This window comes from Ostrea edulis, chromosome 1 (assembly GCF_947568905.1).
Source record: "Ostrea edulis chromosome 1, xbOstEdul1.1, whole genome shotgun sequence".
Lineage (NCBI taxonomy): Eukaryota > Metazoa > Mollusca > Bivalvia > Ostreida > Ostreidae > Ostrea > Ostrea edulis.
In genome coordinates, this window is record NC_079164.1 from 39,648,710 (window position 1) to 39,668,322 (window position 19,613).

Sequence of the window (19,613 nt, forward strand, 5' to 3'; positions counted from 1 at the left end):
TATTGTTTAACATCCCTCTCGAGAATCTTTCAATCGTATGCCGGTGAAGGGCTGCAAAATGTAGGCCTATGCTCGGCGCTTACGGCCTTTGAGCAGGGAGGAATCTTTATCATGCCACACCAGCTGTGGCACGGGACCTCGATTGTTGTGGTCTTATCCAAAGGACCGACCCATTTAGTCGCCTCTTGCGACAAACAAGGGGTACTCTGAGGACCTATTCTAACCCGGATCCCCAAGGGATTTGTATATTAAAATTTTCAATATTGACCCATGATTTATGACATTCAATACATATTTATAAATATTTCATAAGAGAAAAGAAATGCATATCTCCTGCAAGTTACGCGATTAATTCGATATTATGCCGAGAAAAACTACCAATACAGTGTTTAAAATTTAATTGGATAAAATAAAATTCATATCCACGATATACTGATATTATTCACTTGATTTAAGCATGCTTTGAATAATTTAAACTATATGTATTTGTTTATACATGTACATAATAAACCTTCATAATATGAAAACAAAACCCAGTCATTCACATTTTGAGGTTTTATCTAACCTGCCAGTACAAAGATCGACAACTCGATTGATTTCTTATCACAGTGTACCAAACAAGGCCTGCTTGTGTGTGCATTTTTTGTCAAAGTATATTAAAACTGTCTAAATCAATATAGTTGTCCATACTGATTAAAATTGTTTCAGACGAGTATACATTTTCTAAATGATACTTCATAAAACAATATGATGTATGTTTTAAGTAACCATCAAATTATTCCTAGAAATTTTCTAGCAATGCTATCGAATGACCAAGTTTGTTTTCTCAAATGGACTACGGTAGTTTTAAAGCATCTTTTGTAAGAATTCCACTGATCAATGTGAACATCGTTTTAAATTCATTTTCGTACCAAATGAGGCACAGAGGCACGAGATCGGAACAAGCTAGAATCCAAACGTCCAAAAGATGCTGAATAACTGGAATGTCTGATTCTCTAACAACACTTTTACCCAATACCACAGTATCTTACGGCATAAATAGATCAACCATATACCGTATGAACAGCCAATACACGTTTGATTTATTTGCTATTTTCCATAAACATCTTTATTTGTTCAATTGTGCATCGTATATCACTCATCGCGTTATTGAAGGAGTAACTGATATATAAAACTGTAAAGATTTATCTCGTTTATACGAGATATCAACACTAGTACATGTATCAGTGTAAAATATTTCCTCTTATCTAGCTCTATTTTATGTGTCATAACTTGAAATGTTTTTATCAGATATTAAATTCAAATGTTGTATAACGCCCCCCATACTATAAAACGTTTAGACAGCTTCGGAATTTAGATTCAAAATGGAACCAGATTGTCCATCAACAGCAGAAGCATGGAATGAAAAGTCTACTGAAAGAGCTTGCACCCCAAAAGGAAATTACCATTGTATGCAAACACAGGATGGTAAAGTGATTGAACTGTGTAAAAATCCTATCTGGATAGAAGCAGGTATGTACAGTTGTATCCCTTATTAGTTAGACCAGTATGTTGAGGTTTTTTCAAAACGTTTTTTATTTACCATACTCTCAATCCATGGATAAAATGTATGTCGGATTGTTTATCTAAATTCATTACTTCTGCATTATTTACAGAACACAAACGTCATACTATTTCCAGTTTTCAAACGTTTTTTTTTTCCTTTAAGGTAAATGTCCCATCTACAATAAAGCGGGAATGTTGGATTCCACGTCATGTGTATCACGACCGCCAAAACCGTGTCCATCAAACGCTTACAAATCCAATACAGTCTTTAAATGTAAGTGTTAAACCCCCCATTCTGAGTATGGATGCACGCAACAGATTGTGCTCTCTGTGTTAATGTAGTCAATATAAAAGTTACAGCATTTGACACAAGTAAAGGTTTTGTGCTAGCTCTTGTTTCCCCTTCATAAAGGAAGATATTCACGGCAATAATATTCCTAAACTAAAACACTCACCGAAGACATTGGTGAATTTTCTTTTCGGACGACCTGTACATTCTTCATAAGGAACAAGAAAGCTCCATAACTCAATAACAAACCTTACCTTCTCTGTGGCGAAAGAGAAAGTTCTCGACTTAAGTAACACACTTTTCTTTCTGTCTCTGCAGAAAGAGAAAGTATTGTATGATGAATTTGTTGTCTTCTTAATTTGTATATTACAAGTGATATTCATGAACTATGATATAGTAGTTTAGATTCTGTTTGATATTGAATTATTAATTTACAGACCTAGCGTGTTTCCCAGAGAAGAGGTAGGTGATACTCAATGTATTGTCGGCCATGAATAATTATGTCTGAAATGCCCATTGTTATGATTTTTAAAATAAAATTCAAAGAATAAGAGTTGGTCAGAAATTGAAAATTCAATATTTATCATTTTATAGTTTTACAAGAATTTCTTCAACAACTAGCCGAGGTGTTAACCATGCTGATCAACAACAAAACACATCAACAATCAGAACGAGTACACATGACGGGGGAGCTGGTCCGGAGCTACTGGCGCTAATCCTTCTCATCATTCCTGTGGTTATTGGTGTTATCGTTTTCTTACAAAGAAGAGGGTACATCAAACGATGGCGACGAAACAGTAAGTATACATTGTATATCAGTTTTATTCTGTACTTGTTATGAGTTATATATTTTAAGATTATTTTGGATGATACTACTCTATCAATTCTTTTCATTTGTCTCTGTAGTCAACAGAAGACGTCATCCTGAGAATATCACGGAGGAATCTGCAATACCTTCACCTACTGGTCAGATTCTGTTCATGAATATCAAACATATTTATACAGAGTTTGGGTTCTATCAGATATTTATTTTCTAACTAAGCAAATTCTGTCACATCGAAAGGACATGTGTACGATATTGTATTTATCTTATACAAATAATTAATTGTGATATCTTATAGGTACAAACGTTGAGGACGACCATGGCGAGGATCAAGCGTTGATACGTACTAATGACACTCCCAATCTGTCAGTTGAAGGTTGATATAAAACGATTCTCTAAACATTTCGATAATGTTGTAATCAGATCAATGTTCGAATTAGCCAAGGTGAAGGGATATTTGTTTAGAACCAATTTCCGTAATACTTGTGGATAAATCCACACCTGTAGACATCCTCTCAACACCAGGTTAAATCCAACAGATAATGTAATTAGCTGTCCTTTTCCATAGAAAGGTATAATTCTATGGTCGTTATAACGATCTAGTTCGTCAATACAACCTATCCTTGGGTCAAATGCTGTCTGACGTATTAAGCCGTTCTTGGCACACTGATTTTGACTACAGATAACTCCATTTACCTGATCAGGATATAGGGCTCACGGCGGATGTGACCGGTCGACAGGGGATGCTTACTCCTCCTAGGCACCTGATCCCACCTCTGGTGTGTCCAGGGGTCCGTGCTTGCCCAACTATCTATTTTGTATTGCTTGTAGGAGTTATGAGTTTGATCACTGTTCGTTATCTTCACCTTTCATTGTAAATTGCTTACATAATCTACTGTGTCGGATTAACTGGCGGCAATACTGCATGCTATGGTAAGTCATATTGTAGTTTTTAAAATCTTTTATTTTGAATTCCTTTTTTCCTGACCAGGCCATGCTAATATTCAGCCCAAAACTTGGATGTACCGTAAATCAAAGAAGGACTTACTCCCAATGTACGTAAAGTTAGGTTAAATAATTTCGAATGTTGACAGTCTAAATCTGCGTAGTTACAATTTTGTAAAATAAATATAGCAAAAATGATTCGATATGATATCAGTACCATGCAAGAATACTTTCGTGAAGCCTGAATATTTTCCGATCTATCCCAAAGTGAAAGAAGACGCCATGTACATTTCAGTCACTAGGCCTAACAGCTTCGGTAATTATCGTTTCGTTTAATGATAATGTTTATGATAATAATGTAAAACTACCAAAATTGTACACAGTTTTTAAGCAACGATGCAATGAAGATGCTTTGTGAACGACTTTAAAAGATGAAAACAACTAGGTATTGAAAATGAACATCTATAGGCCTAGTAAAAGGGCAAAACAAGCTGCAACCGAAAACTATTATTAGGTGAAGGAATTTCCCTTGCCTTAAACATAAACACCGAACTAAAATGACCTATAGAATCTACATGACACGAAATAAAGAACGTAGTTTCTTTCTTCATAAGATACTTAAATCAGCCATATTATCTGTAAAATTCAAGTTTATTACCACCAGCGCATTAACCGTAATATTTTTCAGAAATCCGGAATATCGTTTTTTGAAAAATAAAAATGGTGCTCCTAGCTCACCCTAAAATATTTTTGCATTGATGGTCAATTGAAAAGGTGTATATTATGAAAATACTTTAAATATTTTGGGCGAGATGAAACCAGTATGGCAAAACCTTTACAAAGTAAACAGTTTTTGGTGAAAAATGACAAAAATACAGTACCATATCTGGTTCTACTATGTATACAGCTTTAGTTGTGGTCTTATTTTTAAAATCTAACATGTTTTTTTAAACCCCGGATTCTGATACATACTTATAACACCAATACTCCTATTCAACATTTACTTTCATTTTTATATATTTTAAGGGCCATATTTTGGGGTTTGTGAATCAGGTTCTTTTCTTATTCTTTTACTCCATATCTTATCTGTGTCTAGAGGAGGAATCAGATATAAAACATAATCCAGAGAACGTACTTTGTAGTGGAAGAAGCAGGCAAAATCCTTACTCTATGACATTGTATAATACATATCTCTGTGTTGGTTATTTCTAATAGCAATGATATTTTTGTAATTAGAACTAGCGTCTTTGATACCTTTTAACTAAATAATTATATGTAGGATCTGATACAAATGTCATCCATCGACCTGGCGAAAATCAAAGTTCGGGAAGTACAAAAGAAATTAATTCAACTCCCAAAGGTATGTACAAATACCCAAGAACAATCATCATACATTGTAATATTATAAACTCGACAATCATTGAAAAAAAAAAACTTCAATTTATTTTAGAATATTTAGTAAATACAATTATGTATATCACATGCAAAATGGGATTCTTAAGGTAGATCGATCCTCGTGTGATGACATAGGTTTTTGCATAAACTTTATCAAATTAAACTTTGCACGTGTTAGAAATATATCTTTTAGAGGAATTTTATTCACTAGATATAATAAAAATATGATAAATCTATTCATAGTGAAAAAGTTTATATTTTCCATAGATGATTATGTATAAGGAACACAGTGCTGTCAAGGGCAATGACTCCTATGCTGGTAGTTCCTCTACTGTATGTCTATTATACAATAATCTCCCTAATATCCACAATTAATTTATACATATTTATATATTAACAGTTTCTCTAAACTGTTTACATTAAAAAAATTCATTTCATTAAGGTATTCAATGTATAATGACCATATCTCATATCTAATAAATGGATGGTGGAATATATGTAATCATGGTATCATTTTGAAGGGTTCATCAAATAAAAATAATCCACCGTAGGAATTTTCAAAATTTTGTTTACTGCTCGATTTATTTCACCTAGAATTTAACATTGAAGTATATGGGGAAAGCATGTTTTATTACATATTTTAAAAACAAATTATATTTTCATACTAATCTCTTGGTAGAAAGTTACGTACACACTTTCTTTTTATGAAAATATGAAATAAAATAAATCATTGACCACACACATTGTTAGAAAATTAGAGTTTTCTTATTTTTACAAAGGTCAGACAACTCTTCCCAAAAGTCTTAAGTGCAAAAAGGTCAGCTTCTAATCATTTATCAGTCATGTGAATTTCATCTGCTTCACTTTCATCATTATTTAACAATAAACTTTTATGTTGATCTAAATCCTTCAAAATTGTTTATTATTATCTTTTTATTATACATGAAATACCTTAAAAAGTATGTCATTTTAACATTTTTTTATCTATGTTTTATTATTCTGTTTTAAGAAAATGTGTGTTTTTGTATGTCTGACATATACATTTTCTTTGGTTATTAATTAAATTAAGTTACATTGAGTGAATATTAATACAGTTTTTCCAGTTTCAACCATTGATATTGTTAAGTCACAGGATAGTGGAGCTACCTTAAGTTAAAGTCTCCCAAATATTCATACTCTGAGATCGCTATTGACGAAAGAACGTTTTTAGTGTTCCAACAGGACATTATGTTGAATTGGAATTGATATTGTACATGTATAATTGACTGAACAAATTCACAGATTATTCATTATTTATGCGAGAGAAATTCGTAAAATTGCATTTTTGGTAATTAATATATTTATATTATCATTATATGGTGATGTTCACATTATCCCATCTATGACATTGATACGATATGATGTATCTGTTTTGTTGTTGGTTATTTCTAATGAAACTTGTATTTTTGTAAAAAGTAGCCTTTATGATAGACATTATTGAATAGTCATTTGTAGGACCTGAAATGACTGCCATCCAGCAACCGCCTGCTGGAGACAATCAAAGTTTGGGAAGTACAAAAGAAATTAATTCAACTACCAATGGTATGTAAAATGCACAAGAACAATCATCATGATTTACTAAAGTATATCAATAGTACAAACTATTTAATGAATTTAGACAATCATTGGAAAAATTTCAATCTTATCTAAAATATATAGTAAATACAAGCAAATATATGAACGGTGAAGATAACGAACAGTGATCAATGAAAGATAACGAAGAGGTACATGTAACAAATAACGAACAGTAATCAATCTCATAACTCCTATAAGCAATACAAAATAAAGAGTTGAACAAACACGGACCCCTGGATATAATAGAGGTGGGATCAAGTGCCTAGGAGAAGTAAGCATCCCCTGTAGACCTGTCACATCCGCCGTGAGTCCTATGACTTGATCAGGTAAACGGAGTAATCCGTAGACAAAATCAGACAAGCCAGACACCATTTGACTCAATGATAAGTTATATTGGCAAACTAGTTCATTATAACGACCATAGAATTTGCGAAATGCTGACTTTAAACGAGACTGTTGAATCCCTATAACATCAACTTTGTCGGTAGCCATCCTCGATTTAGAAACTGCCCAAACGCAGAACAAGCTCTTGTGTATCGAGTCAATTGAGAGATATGAAGACCAAATGCAGGTGATATTGGAATATTGCTATATAGATATGGAAAGTTGACGATAGAGAAGCTGAAATCATCCCGTTTGTAATGAGTTGTTAGTTTGCTGTTATTACATGTATCCATTTACGAAGCAGATATGGAGGATTCACATGCAAAATGGGATTATCTAAGTTAAAGTGTCTGAAGTTGGTTATATTCCTACTTTGAGATCGTTGTTGATGAAATATTATTTTTCGAGTTCAGACAAATTTAATTCATTTTGTAGTAATTGTCTGAGAAATTTATAAAATTTTTATCGTTTATGTGAGAGAAAGTCGTAAAATTGCATTTTTGGGGTATTTAATATATTGTTCATTATCTGGTGATGTTCACATTATCCCATACACTTTTGTTTCTATTGAATGTTATTCATCAAAATGTGACATTGTTGATATGCATTATCTCTCTTCACAGAACGGCGTATATACGTGAATATGGCGAACTTATCTTTCATAGACAAGATGGCAAAATCACTGTTATCTCTAAATATCATGGTGATTATTGGATTACCTGGAAGTGGAAAGACTTCTCTCGTTTCCGAAACAGTTATGTTTGCTTGTCAAAAATTTACCACTAGTGCACATGTCCGGCACATGAAGGACATAAAAGAGTTAAAGGAAATAACCACGGACCAGAAAACTTTCCTTATACTGGATGAGTGTATCAAAAGTTGGTTCAATAAAAATACCATTGCTACTTTACTTAAAAATGTTGAAAATGTTGTTGAAGCTGGAAAGGGAAAGATCCATGCATTGATATGTGTTCCAGCTACTATTTCAAAACATGATCTCGAGGAGTTCCTAAAAAGTAGTTCTTTGCAAGATAAAATTTATGATCTAACCGTAGATGGGTACACCGAAGAAGACTGGGGAGCAATATTCGACAGTCATAAGCAAAGTAGAAAGGAATGGATCGAGAATCAAAAATACGAGAAAGGGGGCATCGTTAAATATAGGGAGGCTTACATTCAATGTAAAGCTAAACATATAGGAAAAGCGACAATACCGTCTCTCCTCTTTGAAAACGCGTATTATCTAACGAGTGCTTTAAAATTTCTCGAAAATCCATATGACTTGATGTTGCAGCGAATCAATGGTTTATCCAAATCAAATAGCGGATCTGATGTTCGTCATTTTGCTGCTCTCGTAATTCTCATGTTGCACAATGGAAAAACAAACATTCGAGATATAAACAAAGATATGGTCACTGAACTATGTCAAGTTTTCAAAGTGGAGAATTTTTCATTGTCTCACGACTTACAGCATGAAGACGTGGAACAGTATGGAGACATTGTCTCAATACACTGCAGAGAAACAGTTCGTGTCACATTTGATGTTGTTTGGAAGGAGAGAAAAGATTTGATCATCAAATACTGTGACGGTGAATTATTTTTGGAACGCGTCTCCTTATATGGAGTGAAAAAAGTTGATCTCCTCGCAATAAACGATCGCTTTCAAACGATTATATCAGCTGGAACGCCATACGTATGTGAACACAGTATTTGGGAAGAGTTACGAGCGAAATGTTCTACTTTTAAAAAACAACCGCGTTTTTGACAAATGATTTTTGATAGCTCTTACTGAGTATTTTGTGTAGTTGTTCAGTCTGCGATCAATATTTGACAGCGTTACTTATTTTCATAGGTCTATTAATGTGTGTTTTCATAATTATATAATTTATATGCAAATGAATGCATACTTGACTGAAATTCTATTGAGCTACCGTGGTGCTTTTATTAGTGTGTGTTTTCATATTCCTAAAATTTGTATGCTTACCAATATTTGCTGTCCAGAAAGTAATTGAAAATAATGTATGCTCTGAACCAACAATATTTTCATTGTATTTGTATGTTAAATGGTTGAATCAGGTACCAATAAAGTTATGTTATTGCATAACCAGTCAGTTATGGCTATCTCTATCTTTTAGAACGGCTAATTTGCAATAAATAGGATAGAAATTGGGAAGCAATGAAAAAATCCATCGAAATTTTAAAGAAAAAAGTTTACTTGCCGGCCGTAACCTTAATATACTGTCATTTGGAAAGTAAAACCAATATACTGGAACATTTTATTTAACATCTAAGTTATACATAAAGCTACTTTTTTTTTATTACATATATCTAATGAAAATAGCTACAAGTGTGATCCGATATTTTACTGCCATATAATCACTCATCCGGATGATATAGGTCAATAGCAACAAAGGATGCAAGTCTTAATGAATATGTAACTACTATGATTTAACCAGCCTTTTAACACCCGGATAATGTAATATCCGTGTAGTACGATAACATTACCTGTGTGAGTCGCACAGCTAATGTGATCCTTAGTATATCAATGGTCGCGAATGCACCCGCTAATGCAATCCCTTTCCAATGCACAAGTGATTGACGATGTAGATATCACCTGCAATATCAACCGATAATATAATACATATCTTATTGTATGACGCTATTGCCAAACTGAGGTTGGAAGAGCACTTTTTAAAGTGGGATTAACTGGTGAAACTGCCACATTGCTTTTTAATTGGAATTACATTAGGTATGCGTTGACATCCTTGAAAGTTATCTTGGTAAGAAAAGCCAGAAAATCCGCGATATTTTCTCTAACCCTGAATGTGTATCATGTTGCGGTGAAAAGACGAAGACTATCGCCTTCGATTTTTCTCAAAGAAATAACGAAAACTATAATCATGATTATGTGTATATACATAAACTAAATGATACCTTGCTATTCTTTATTTTTGGGTGAAATGATGGATTAATTGAAAATTGTTTAACGTCCCTCTCGAGAATCCTTCACTCATATGGAGACGTCACCACTAACGGGCTGAAAAATTTAGGCCTATACTCGGTGCTTATGGCCTTTGAGAAGGGAGGGATCTTTATCGTGCCACACTTGCTGTGACACGGGACCTCTGTTTTTGCGATCTCATCAGAAGGACCGCCCCATGTAGTCGCCTCTTACGATAAACAAGGGGTACTGAGGACCTATTCTAACCCGGATCCCCACGGGATTGGGTGAAATGAGAATCATTTTATATACCAAATATTAATGGGTGATAAATCGCAATAGATTATGTAACAACTGTTGGATGTATATTATAAAATCTATGATAGGACACCAAGAAGGTATTTACCCGGTACCTATGAGGCTCGTTACAATAATAGGGTTCGAAGGTACCTATCTATATCAATGAAGAAAATGTATAATAGTTACTACAATAATTTATTGATAGTATCAAAAACACAAGTATAGTCACAGTTCAACTGCTCGGCTAAAATGTCTTAGTAATAAAACACTGATGGAAATCCGGTGTTGATCGGTGCCCGGTGCAACTAGGTGTCCGGTGTAATTAATTGTCCGGTGTTGGGTGCTACAGGTGTAGTCGTTCTCGAACGCTAAGACTAGTCTAGTATACTACTAGATTATAATGGCATCAGGATTACAACCTGGACTAATTTAATTATACGTAAAATCCAACCCCCAACGTCTATAGCATATCATGCATATAGAACATTGTTAAACTAAGTACGATATCTAAGTAACTCGGTGCAAGGTGCTTCTGCACCGACTCAAAAACTACTCCGTGCGCAATATACTAACGTCAACCACCCTAAATCTATAACACCGTCATAGACTATATATTCAATGAACAGGGATATATCATATGCATGCCATGCAAATCTACCGCTACCAAGTATACATTCATACAGAAGATATAATTAATCAATTCTAAATTCAACGCTCCTGAAATGTGCGGTGACGGTACAACTTTGCACCGAACTATAAACTTATCTAAGTTTTCTAATTTATATTAAATCCAACTGGATCCGTTGAAATAACAATGATTTTAATAACTATAAACTATAAAATATAACTAGTAACTAACTGGGAGAGACCTTGCGTGTCTCCCAGGGACAGAACCCCGAGTGCACCGACTATCAAATTTCACGACAAGAATTAATATGAATTTCTAAGTACTCAATAAATTTACTATACTTTAATTCTCTAAAATTCCCTTTCTTGTACTATCTAGATAATCTAAATCAGCTACGTATTTTAATACTTAAAGTATTTGCTAAAATAAAGGAAATACCTCAACTTCGGTGCAGCAGTCGGTTCCAAACTTCGTAATGTAATATATTTTGTAGAATTCTGTCGCCGCGGACTATGATTCGCGGCTTTTATATCTTGACGCAATGGTGCAGCTGATTACGTCATGTACTGTACCTAAAACTCCTAAAACATGCTTTTCTCAATAAAGTGAGATCTTCTGACTTACTAATATAATTCGTATATAACTTGGTAATTTATCTATGATTTTTAATGTAATCTAAGCATTTTATCTATAAAGTTTCATTTCTAAAACTATTGAAGTGTCGACGTGTCCTTCCTAAATCCGGAAAATATCCGTCTCTATCATACGGATTCTGTAATTATCGTGCGAAAAGCATTTCCTGTCTGTACGTCTAATGACATCAAGGTAATAAACAAATGAGAATTTCTAACACTTTTAAGTGATATCAGTCGTAAACTCTATCGGAATCATCCTAATAAAAGTATATCTCACGGGCGCAACAATTATATACGGTTGAGTTTGTTATGTCGTAACACACTTTGATATGATTTTTCATAAATTCGTACAATATTTTATTTTTGACAAATCAGAGTCCACCATGTCCTCCTTTTATAACAGATCACAACAAATTACGATTGAGTTTGAACTGTCATAATACACCTGTATATCAAATTAAAAATTATCCAAGTTCGTTTTATAACAAGCTATTGTGAATCGAAAATGCAGACTCTCAGCTCCCTAAAACCCACAATTTCAGAAGATACGAGACTGATGTTTTGATATTCTCACAATAAACAACTTTGTTTATATAATATTTTATAAATTGATTGTCTTTTTTTCAGTGAAGTCAAAGAAGTTTTCGAACTTTCCGTCCCTAAATGCAATCCCCTTTTCTTGGTGTTATATAAAGGCTTGTGTAATTTAGTACAATTTCCCTCCTACATATTATTAAGTAACAAAATATTTACGGTTAAAGAGATGTAAAAGAAACGTGTGGAAACTTCTGATATATGAACATGCCTTTGTGAGCCCGTCGGCGCTTTGCAATGGGGGTTTACAGAAATGCAAATATGGCACAAGAGTACTTACTTACTTATCCTCTTCGTGTTAGGTAAGACATAAGGCTTCCAACAGGTTCCGCCAACCAGCTCTGTCCTTTGCCTTTCTTTCTAATTCACCTCAAATGTATCCCAACTCTTTCATCTCCCTTTCAAGCGTTCTCCTCAATGTACCCTTCGGTCTTCCTGGTTTCCTCTTGCCAGCGGGTGTCCACCCCAGTGCTCTTTTTACATGCCTGGTGTTATCCATTCTTAGTATATGTCCTGTAAATCTCCACCTTCTCTTCTTAATTTCCTCATTGATGTTGTTGATTCCTGTTCTTTCTGTGAGTTCGATACTCTGTCTGTCCATTTGATGTTCATGATCTTCCTTAGTAGCCTGCCTTCTACTCCTCTCAGTTTCCTTTCAATTTCCCTGTTTGTTCTCCATGTTTCTGCGCCGTATAGCAAAACTTTTATATAACCTTATCTTTGCCTTGTAGGGTATTTTTGTCGACTTCCAGATGTTGGACAGTTTATTAAAGGCTGATGTTGCTTTTCCTATTCTAATATTAACTTCTTTCATCACTTCTCCATCACTACTAAGAGTGCTGCCAAGATAACAAAAATCTGATACCTCTTCAATTGGCTGTCTATTCATGATGGTACTTGTGTTACGACAGTTGATCTTCATGATTTTGGTCTTTTTGTCATTTATTTTTAGTCCTATTTTCTTTGCTTCTTTCATCAGATTTCATTTGCATGTAATGGTATGTGTGTGAAAACAGACTAATGTCGTCAGCAAAGTCCATGTCCTCCAATGTGTTCGTTAATCCCCATTCAATGCCTCTTGGTTCTTTTTGTTTTTGTTTTTTGTTTTGTTCTTTTCATGACCCAATCTATTGCAAGAATGAAAAGTAGAGTTGAGATTATGCATCCTTGCCTGACTCCAGATGTTATCAAAAACCAATCGGTGAATTCACCATCATGCCGGACTGCACACCTGAATCCATTGTACATTTCTTTAATGTTATTCACAATTTTTTGGTTGATTCCATAATGCTGAAGAATTTTCAAAAGAGGGTCTCTGTGAATACTATCGAAGGCCTTCTCAAAATCTATGAAATTAATGTATAGTGATGAATTCCATTCGTTAGTCTCTTCAATTATGGTTCTTAAAATAAAGATATCGTCAATACATGATCAGTTTCTTCTGTAGCCCTTAAAATTTTGTCTACTGCTTCTTTCGTTCTGTCTAGTATAATCCGACTCAAGATCTTCCCAGGCACTGACAACAGGCATATACCACGCCAGTTGTTACAATCAGTAAGTTGTCCTTTCTTTGGCAGTTTGACAATTACTCCTTGTTTCCATTCAGTTGGTAATATTTCATCTCTCATTATTTTATTCAAAAGGTCTCTTAGGATGTTTACACTGAGTCCTATATCTGCTTTTAAGGTTTCAGCTTGTATTTGGTCAGTTCCTGCAGCTTTGTTGTTTTTCGGCTTTTTTTATTGCATTTCTAATCTCTTCTTCTGATATTTCACCAGTGTTGATGTCTAGTGCTGGTTCATAACCCTCATTGAATGAGTGCAGCTCTTGTGGTGACTCTCTGTTCAATACCTCACTGAAGTGTTCTTTCCATCGTTCTAGTTGGTCTTCTTGCCTTGTTAACCGGATTCCATCTTTCGATTTAACATGATTGTTACTGCTTAGGTGTTGACCACTTCGGCTCTTAGTAATTTGGTATAAGGCCCTCATGTTCCCACTATTTGCTGCTTCTTCTGCTCTCTCTGCTTGTTCTTCAATGTAGTTCTTTTTGTCCTTCTTAGCATTCTTTTTTACTTCTTAGTTAAATTTACTGTATTCATCCTTTTTTATATTATCATATGGGTTGGCTAACATTTGTTGTTTGGCTTCCTTTCTTTTCTCAATGACCCCCCCCCCCCAGGTTTGATAAGATATCCACTCTTTTCTCTGTTTGTTTCTAAAACCTAGTACCTCTTGGCATGACTCTTTGTAGATACTACATATGTCCTTCCAGCTCTCATCAACTGAACAATCCTCTAGTCCTCTCAAAGCTTGGTATTCATTCTTGAGTACAATAGTAAATTTTTGCTGTTTCTCTACATTCTTCAGCTGTTTAATGTTAAATGCAGTACTTTTCTTCTGCTTTCTGTTTTTTCTCATCTTTAGTCTTATTTTTCCAGTGACAAGATGGTGATCGCTACCAACATCAGCACCTCTCTTCACAGTTACATCTCTCAATGAAGTTTCCCACTCCTTGTTGATTAAGATGTGATCTATCTGGTTTTTGTTTCGTCCGTTTGGGGATACCCATGTTTCTTTGTGTATGTTTTTATGGTGGAATAATGTGCCTCCAATAACCAGATTGTTAACAAGACATGTTTCTATACATGTAAGTCTCTCGCCATTAGCATTGATGGTTCCCATTCCATGTTTTCCCATGATCTCTTCCGAGCCGGTGTTGTCTGTTCCAACCTTTGCGTTTAGATCTCCCATTACTATGATCGCGTCATGTTTTGGTGTTTCTGCTTATGCTGAATTCAACTGGTAGAATTCATCTTTTTCACTGTCTTTGGCATCGTAGGGGCGTAAAACTGAAGGAATGTAATATGACCATAAGAGGTTTTAAACCTTGCTGACATTAGTCGTTCATTGTATGGTTTCCATTCTATCAAACATTTTGCTGATGTTTTGCTGACTATGATTGCAACTCCTTCATAATGTTTCCCATCATTCCTTTCTGAATAATAAACATTTGCTCCGGAGTTATGTACATCTGCACCTGAGTTTGTCCAACGACATTCACTTAGTGTCTACAATAAACGTTTCAGTCCCCTATCTTCATTACTTTTAGAGAAGATGCATGTACAAAATGGTACTTAAAATCAGAATAAACCTACTTCTCAAAGCGGAAATGACGTAATTCAAAGTCGAAGAAAATGCAGTCTCTATTAGATTGAATATTGTCTAAACGATTTTTGCGCTATAATTGTCACAAATCTTTAAAATAAACATAATAATAATGAAAGATATAAAAAAGAAATTAAAGAAGAAAATAAAGGAAAAAAGAATCATAAGAATAACAGAAAGGTCTTCCTTTAAAGACGGAAGGCATTAATAATATCAATGATAAAATAACAACCATTATTTTAATGCGAATCATAATTATAAGAAACAGAGTAAACAAAGTATGCCAACCTTAGATCAATGAACAGACGGGTATGACGTTAACGGTTTATAGTGGAGGAGGATGCATGTATATACACCATCAACATCTTGTGTTATCCATTGCAAAGAGCTAGGTACGTTTGTTATCATAACTAGGCCCTGTAAAATACTTCAAAAATGAAGAACAGTTATCAATACAAATCATTGATATATATGAAGTTGATGATCCCTAGTATTTATATATACAAACATGGATGTAGATCTTTTGTAATGTTGAGCACTATTCAAACATAACCGGAATCCGGAAAATGGACGATTTTCTTCACCTTTTCTACCTTTTAGGGGAAAATTCCTTGTCGCCACATGCATCGGTCACAAAAAGCAGTAAACTAGAGATAGATTATCTTCAAAGGAAGTAATTGTGCATGTTTCGTTCTGGCCGTTGGCTGTGACCAATTTCTTCTTCTTATTATTTTTATATCTAATCAGGCGTTCTGATTTTGACGTTTGTGCACTGCCGGATCGCCATGTAGCGCATAGCAACGAATTGTACATACAGTGATATAAGAAAATTAAACATGTACTTGTTATTGTTTTAGTGACCACAATGATATAATGTATTAATAATTACAATCTAAAAAAATATTAGTTTATGAACAAATCCAGTTCGGATCATTGAAATGCAAACAGCAACTGGACCGAATAAAATGCAGTACTAGGCCGGCTATGATGCACAGTTGTACACCAAATCTTGTCTTAATTTATATAAATGTGTACAAGTGAAATGTTCCTATCGCTTATAAAATCATAAATATGCAATAATAATGCCAATATAAAGGTAAATTGGTTAATCCAACAGTTTAATACACATCATCTAAAAATAGTATTGAACCTTGTTTGCATTGACAACGTACAGTACGGACCAAAAATCTTTGTATAAATAGATTTCAAATGAGCTGTTCCAAGCTAAATAGTTTTAAAACATCATAGTGAAAAATGTGACGTCATTTTTGCATACTTTTAAAGAAAGACGTCATGATTACCAATCACAAGTAACTGTCATATTTGATAGAATGTTGAAGGCTTCTATTGGGTTCATGAATTACTGTTTCAGCAACGTTTAGGCCTTAGAACTATGTAAAGAAAAATATTAGCATCTGTATAATTATGCATGATTTCTAGAAATTACCGTCAGAATCAAGAGTTATAAAAATACTTGAAATATAATAAATATATACTTGATGAGTACATAGATCTATACAGGCACGTAACATCGTAATTTTTTATTCAAACAATTATAAAATTCTAAAAAAAAAACAAAAAAAAAAACAAAAGGGGGTGGGTGGGTAAAATATACTATTTTAAATTCATTGACCATACTTCCATTGGGCCAATATGGTTGGTAGAATGTGCTAATATCATAAATAATCGGTGAACTGAGAATCAATAATCCAAATATTTAATTTTCAAAATATGACAGAAAGAAACTTTATCGAAATCGAAATTGGGTCAAATGCTGTCTGACGTGTTTCATACCGATTGTTAAGCCGTTCTTGGCACACTGATTTTGACTGCGGATAACTCCGTTTACCTGATCAGGATATAGGGCGCACGGCGAGTGTGACCGGTCAACAGGGGATGCTTACTCCTAGGCATCTGATCCCACCTCTGGTGTGTCCAGGGGTCCGTGTTTGCCCAACTATCTATTTTGTATTGCTTGTAGGAGTTATGAGATTCATCACTGTTCGTTATCTTCACCTTGGATAATTTCATTTTAGGATGCCAGGTTTTGGTCTTAGATATTTGGGACAAGATAAAAAAAGCTCAAAGTCTGATAAAAATCTTAATTCAAATATTTTGGGGGAAGGGGGAGGGGTGGTAAAAAACTCCCGCAAGTTTCAGTCATCGAATATCAATTTTATTATAATGCATGAATAATATTGCAGCACAAGGAACAAGACTGAAGTGACTCATATGCTTAGAAATTAACATTTATTACATTTTAATGAACATTTAAAATGACATTTAAAAACTGCTTTTGTTAATAAACATTAGAAAATGTATATATTGTTATTCAGCTCTATTGTTTTATTGCATGATAATCGATTTGGGTGAACATTCATCATATTAAGTTTTAAGGGGGAGGGGGTATTGATGAAAACTATGTGAATTAAATGTTTTGGTTTTTTTTTTATCAAACATTAAACGTTTGATCTTGCCCTTAATGTTTTTTTCTTCAATTCTTGATGTGCCGATACCCATTTTTGTTGAGTACCCAAATTTTTCATCATTACCGATATTTATAAAACGTCCAACATTTCATTACATTAGCAGGTGCATTCTTAACCGTTACTGTAATCAGGATTACATTAGCTGGCGGGAATTACATTAGTCGGTGCTACACAGCCTTCTAAACTTTCAGTCTGAAGGAATTTGATTATATGCACCCTCGTCATTTATATAATATAATTTTCAGTGGTCAGACAAGGTCAACCAATATTCAATAGAAAGAAAACCATACTGAGGAGGATAATCGTGATATAAATCTCTTGAAGCATTCAAACGTTTTGTTGTTCTATGAATATTTGAAAATTCTGTGTAACTGTGACATACTATATGTATGACCGCTCGACCATCCAGGCAAGTCTAAAAAAAAAAAAAGAAGCGTGACGGGAATTCCATCGTTATCGAAAGCAAGTTTTTTAGACTTGCCTAGATGGTCGAGCGGTCTAGCGCGCTGGTTACATGCTGCTAGGAGATTTGGTTCCGTAGGTCGTGAGTTCAACCCCGGGTAGGGGCGGAAGTGGGTATCAAAGTAAAGTGAAATTTTCTGTGCTTTCTATTAAATATTTGTTCACTTAGGGCAGTTGCTATTTCTGTGCTTTATATAAAATATTTCGAATGCAATGTGTATCATGTATGATCCTCTTAAATGTACGTTAAACAACTGTATCCCATTTCCAATCTCAATGACCGTGTAGCGTGTGACAGCGTGACGAGAATCCATCGTCATCGAAAGCAAGTTTTTTTTAGACTTGCCTAGATGGTCGAGCGGTCTAGCGCGCTGGTTACATGCTGCTAGGAGATTTGGTTCCGTAGGTCGTGAGTTTAACCCCGGGTAGGGGCGGAAGTGGGTATTCAAATAAAGTGAAATTTTCTGTGCTTTATATATATATATATATTTGAATATGTAAAAGATCATTCTTATTACAATTTATTTAACATGAAATTAGCATAAACAAAGTCATCATCGTAGGTGAAAATAATCATTAATGAAAGAACAGTGATCAATCTCATGACTCCTATAAAGAATACAAATGAAAGCGTTGGGCAAACACGACCTCTGGACACACCAGAGGTGGGATCAGGTGCCTAGGAGGAGTAAGTATCCCCTGTCGATCTCCCACACCCGCCGTGAGCCCCCTACAATTAATCATATATAAAGCTCATTCTTATTACAATATTCATTTAGCATGAATTTAGCAGTAACAAGGTCATCATCGACAGTGAAAATAATCATTAATATATATCTGATACCATTATCTAAATTTTAAACTCTCTGCCTTTCAATGATGCAGTTTTATTCAATTAGCTGACAACAGAGTTGCCTCATGTTTACCGGTAAAGGAAGCCTATGCATTAGCGGGGGTGGAGGTTAACTATTTATCATTTTACTTTTAAATGAACCATGATCTTTATGTGTGCTTTCATTCGTGTAGTATCTAAAGAGAGAATATTTTCGTTTCTGATTCCGGAATATATTACGTTCTTGAGCATATGTAATGACAGACGATGTAAACAAAGACTTGTCAGATATAACCAGACACAGGGTAAAGTGAAAATCCACGATACATGTACCCCCTCCCCTGTATCCCGTTAATTTTCAATATTACAAAAGGTAAATTTGATATTCAAACTAAACCACCAATAAAACATAATATATAACGTTATGAATTTCATATGATAACATATATACAATGTTAGTGCACATAAATTTAAAATGCTGGATATATGATATTCAAGAGAAGCCGTAGGCCGAGCAAACACGGGTTACATAAAGGCATTTTGAGCAAAGATATTCGAGAATTTTTATCATA

General features: G+C 34.4%; 1 protein-coding gene across 2 annotated transcripts; it reads left to right on the plus strand.

The window, feature by feature from the left end:
* Positions 1-1,269: 1,269 nt before the first annotated feature.
* Positions 1,270-9,099, plus strand: LOC130046425 (uncharacterized). 2 transcript variants are annotated; one of them, XM_056148382.1, is made up of 9 exons: positions 1,270-1,512; positions 1,709-1,819; positions 2,272-2,296; positions 2,429-2,631; positions 2,741-2,800; positions 2,956-3,033; positions 4,882-4,962; positions 6,492-6,578; positions 7,619-9,099. In XM_056148382.1, exons 1-9 carry the CDS (start codon positions 1,365-1,367, stop codon positions 8,758-8,760), a joined length of 1,935 nt encoding a protein of 644 aa, XP_056004357.1. In that variant the 5' UTR covers positions 1,270-1,364; the 3' UTR covers positions 8,761-9,099. The 2 variants fall into 2 exon arrangements, with proteins under 2 accessions (XP_056004357.1, XP_056004365.1); XM_056148390.1 differs by lacking the exons at positions 4,882-4,962; positions 6,492-6,578 and having other exon boundaries at positions 1,274-1,512.
* Positions 9,100-19,613: the final 10,514 nt, after the last annotated feature.

Excerpts from the sequence above, each read along its gene's own strand:
- LOC130046425 (XM_056148382.1), top strand. The coding sequence starts at position 1,365 with ATGGAACCAGATTGTCCATCAACAGCAGAAGCATGGAATGAAAAGTCT. Across the intron at positions 1,513-1,708 it reads TCCTATCTGGATAGAAGCAG|GTAAATGTCCCATCTACAAT; the intron begins GTATGTACAGTT and ends TTTTCCTTTAAG. Across the intron at positions 2,801-2,955 it reads TGCAATACCTTCACCTACTG|GTACAAACGTTGAGGACGAC; the intron begins GTCAGATTCTGT and ends GATATCTTATAG.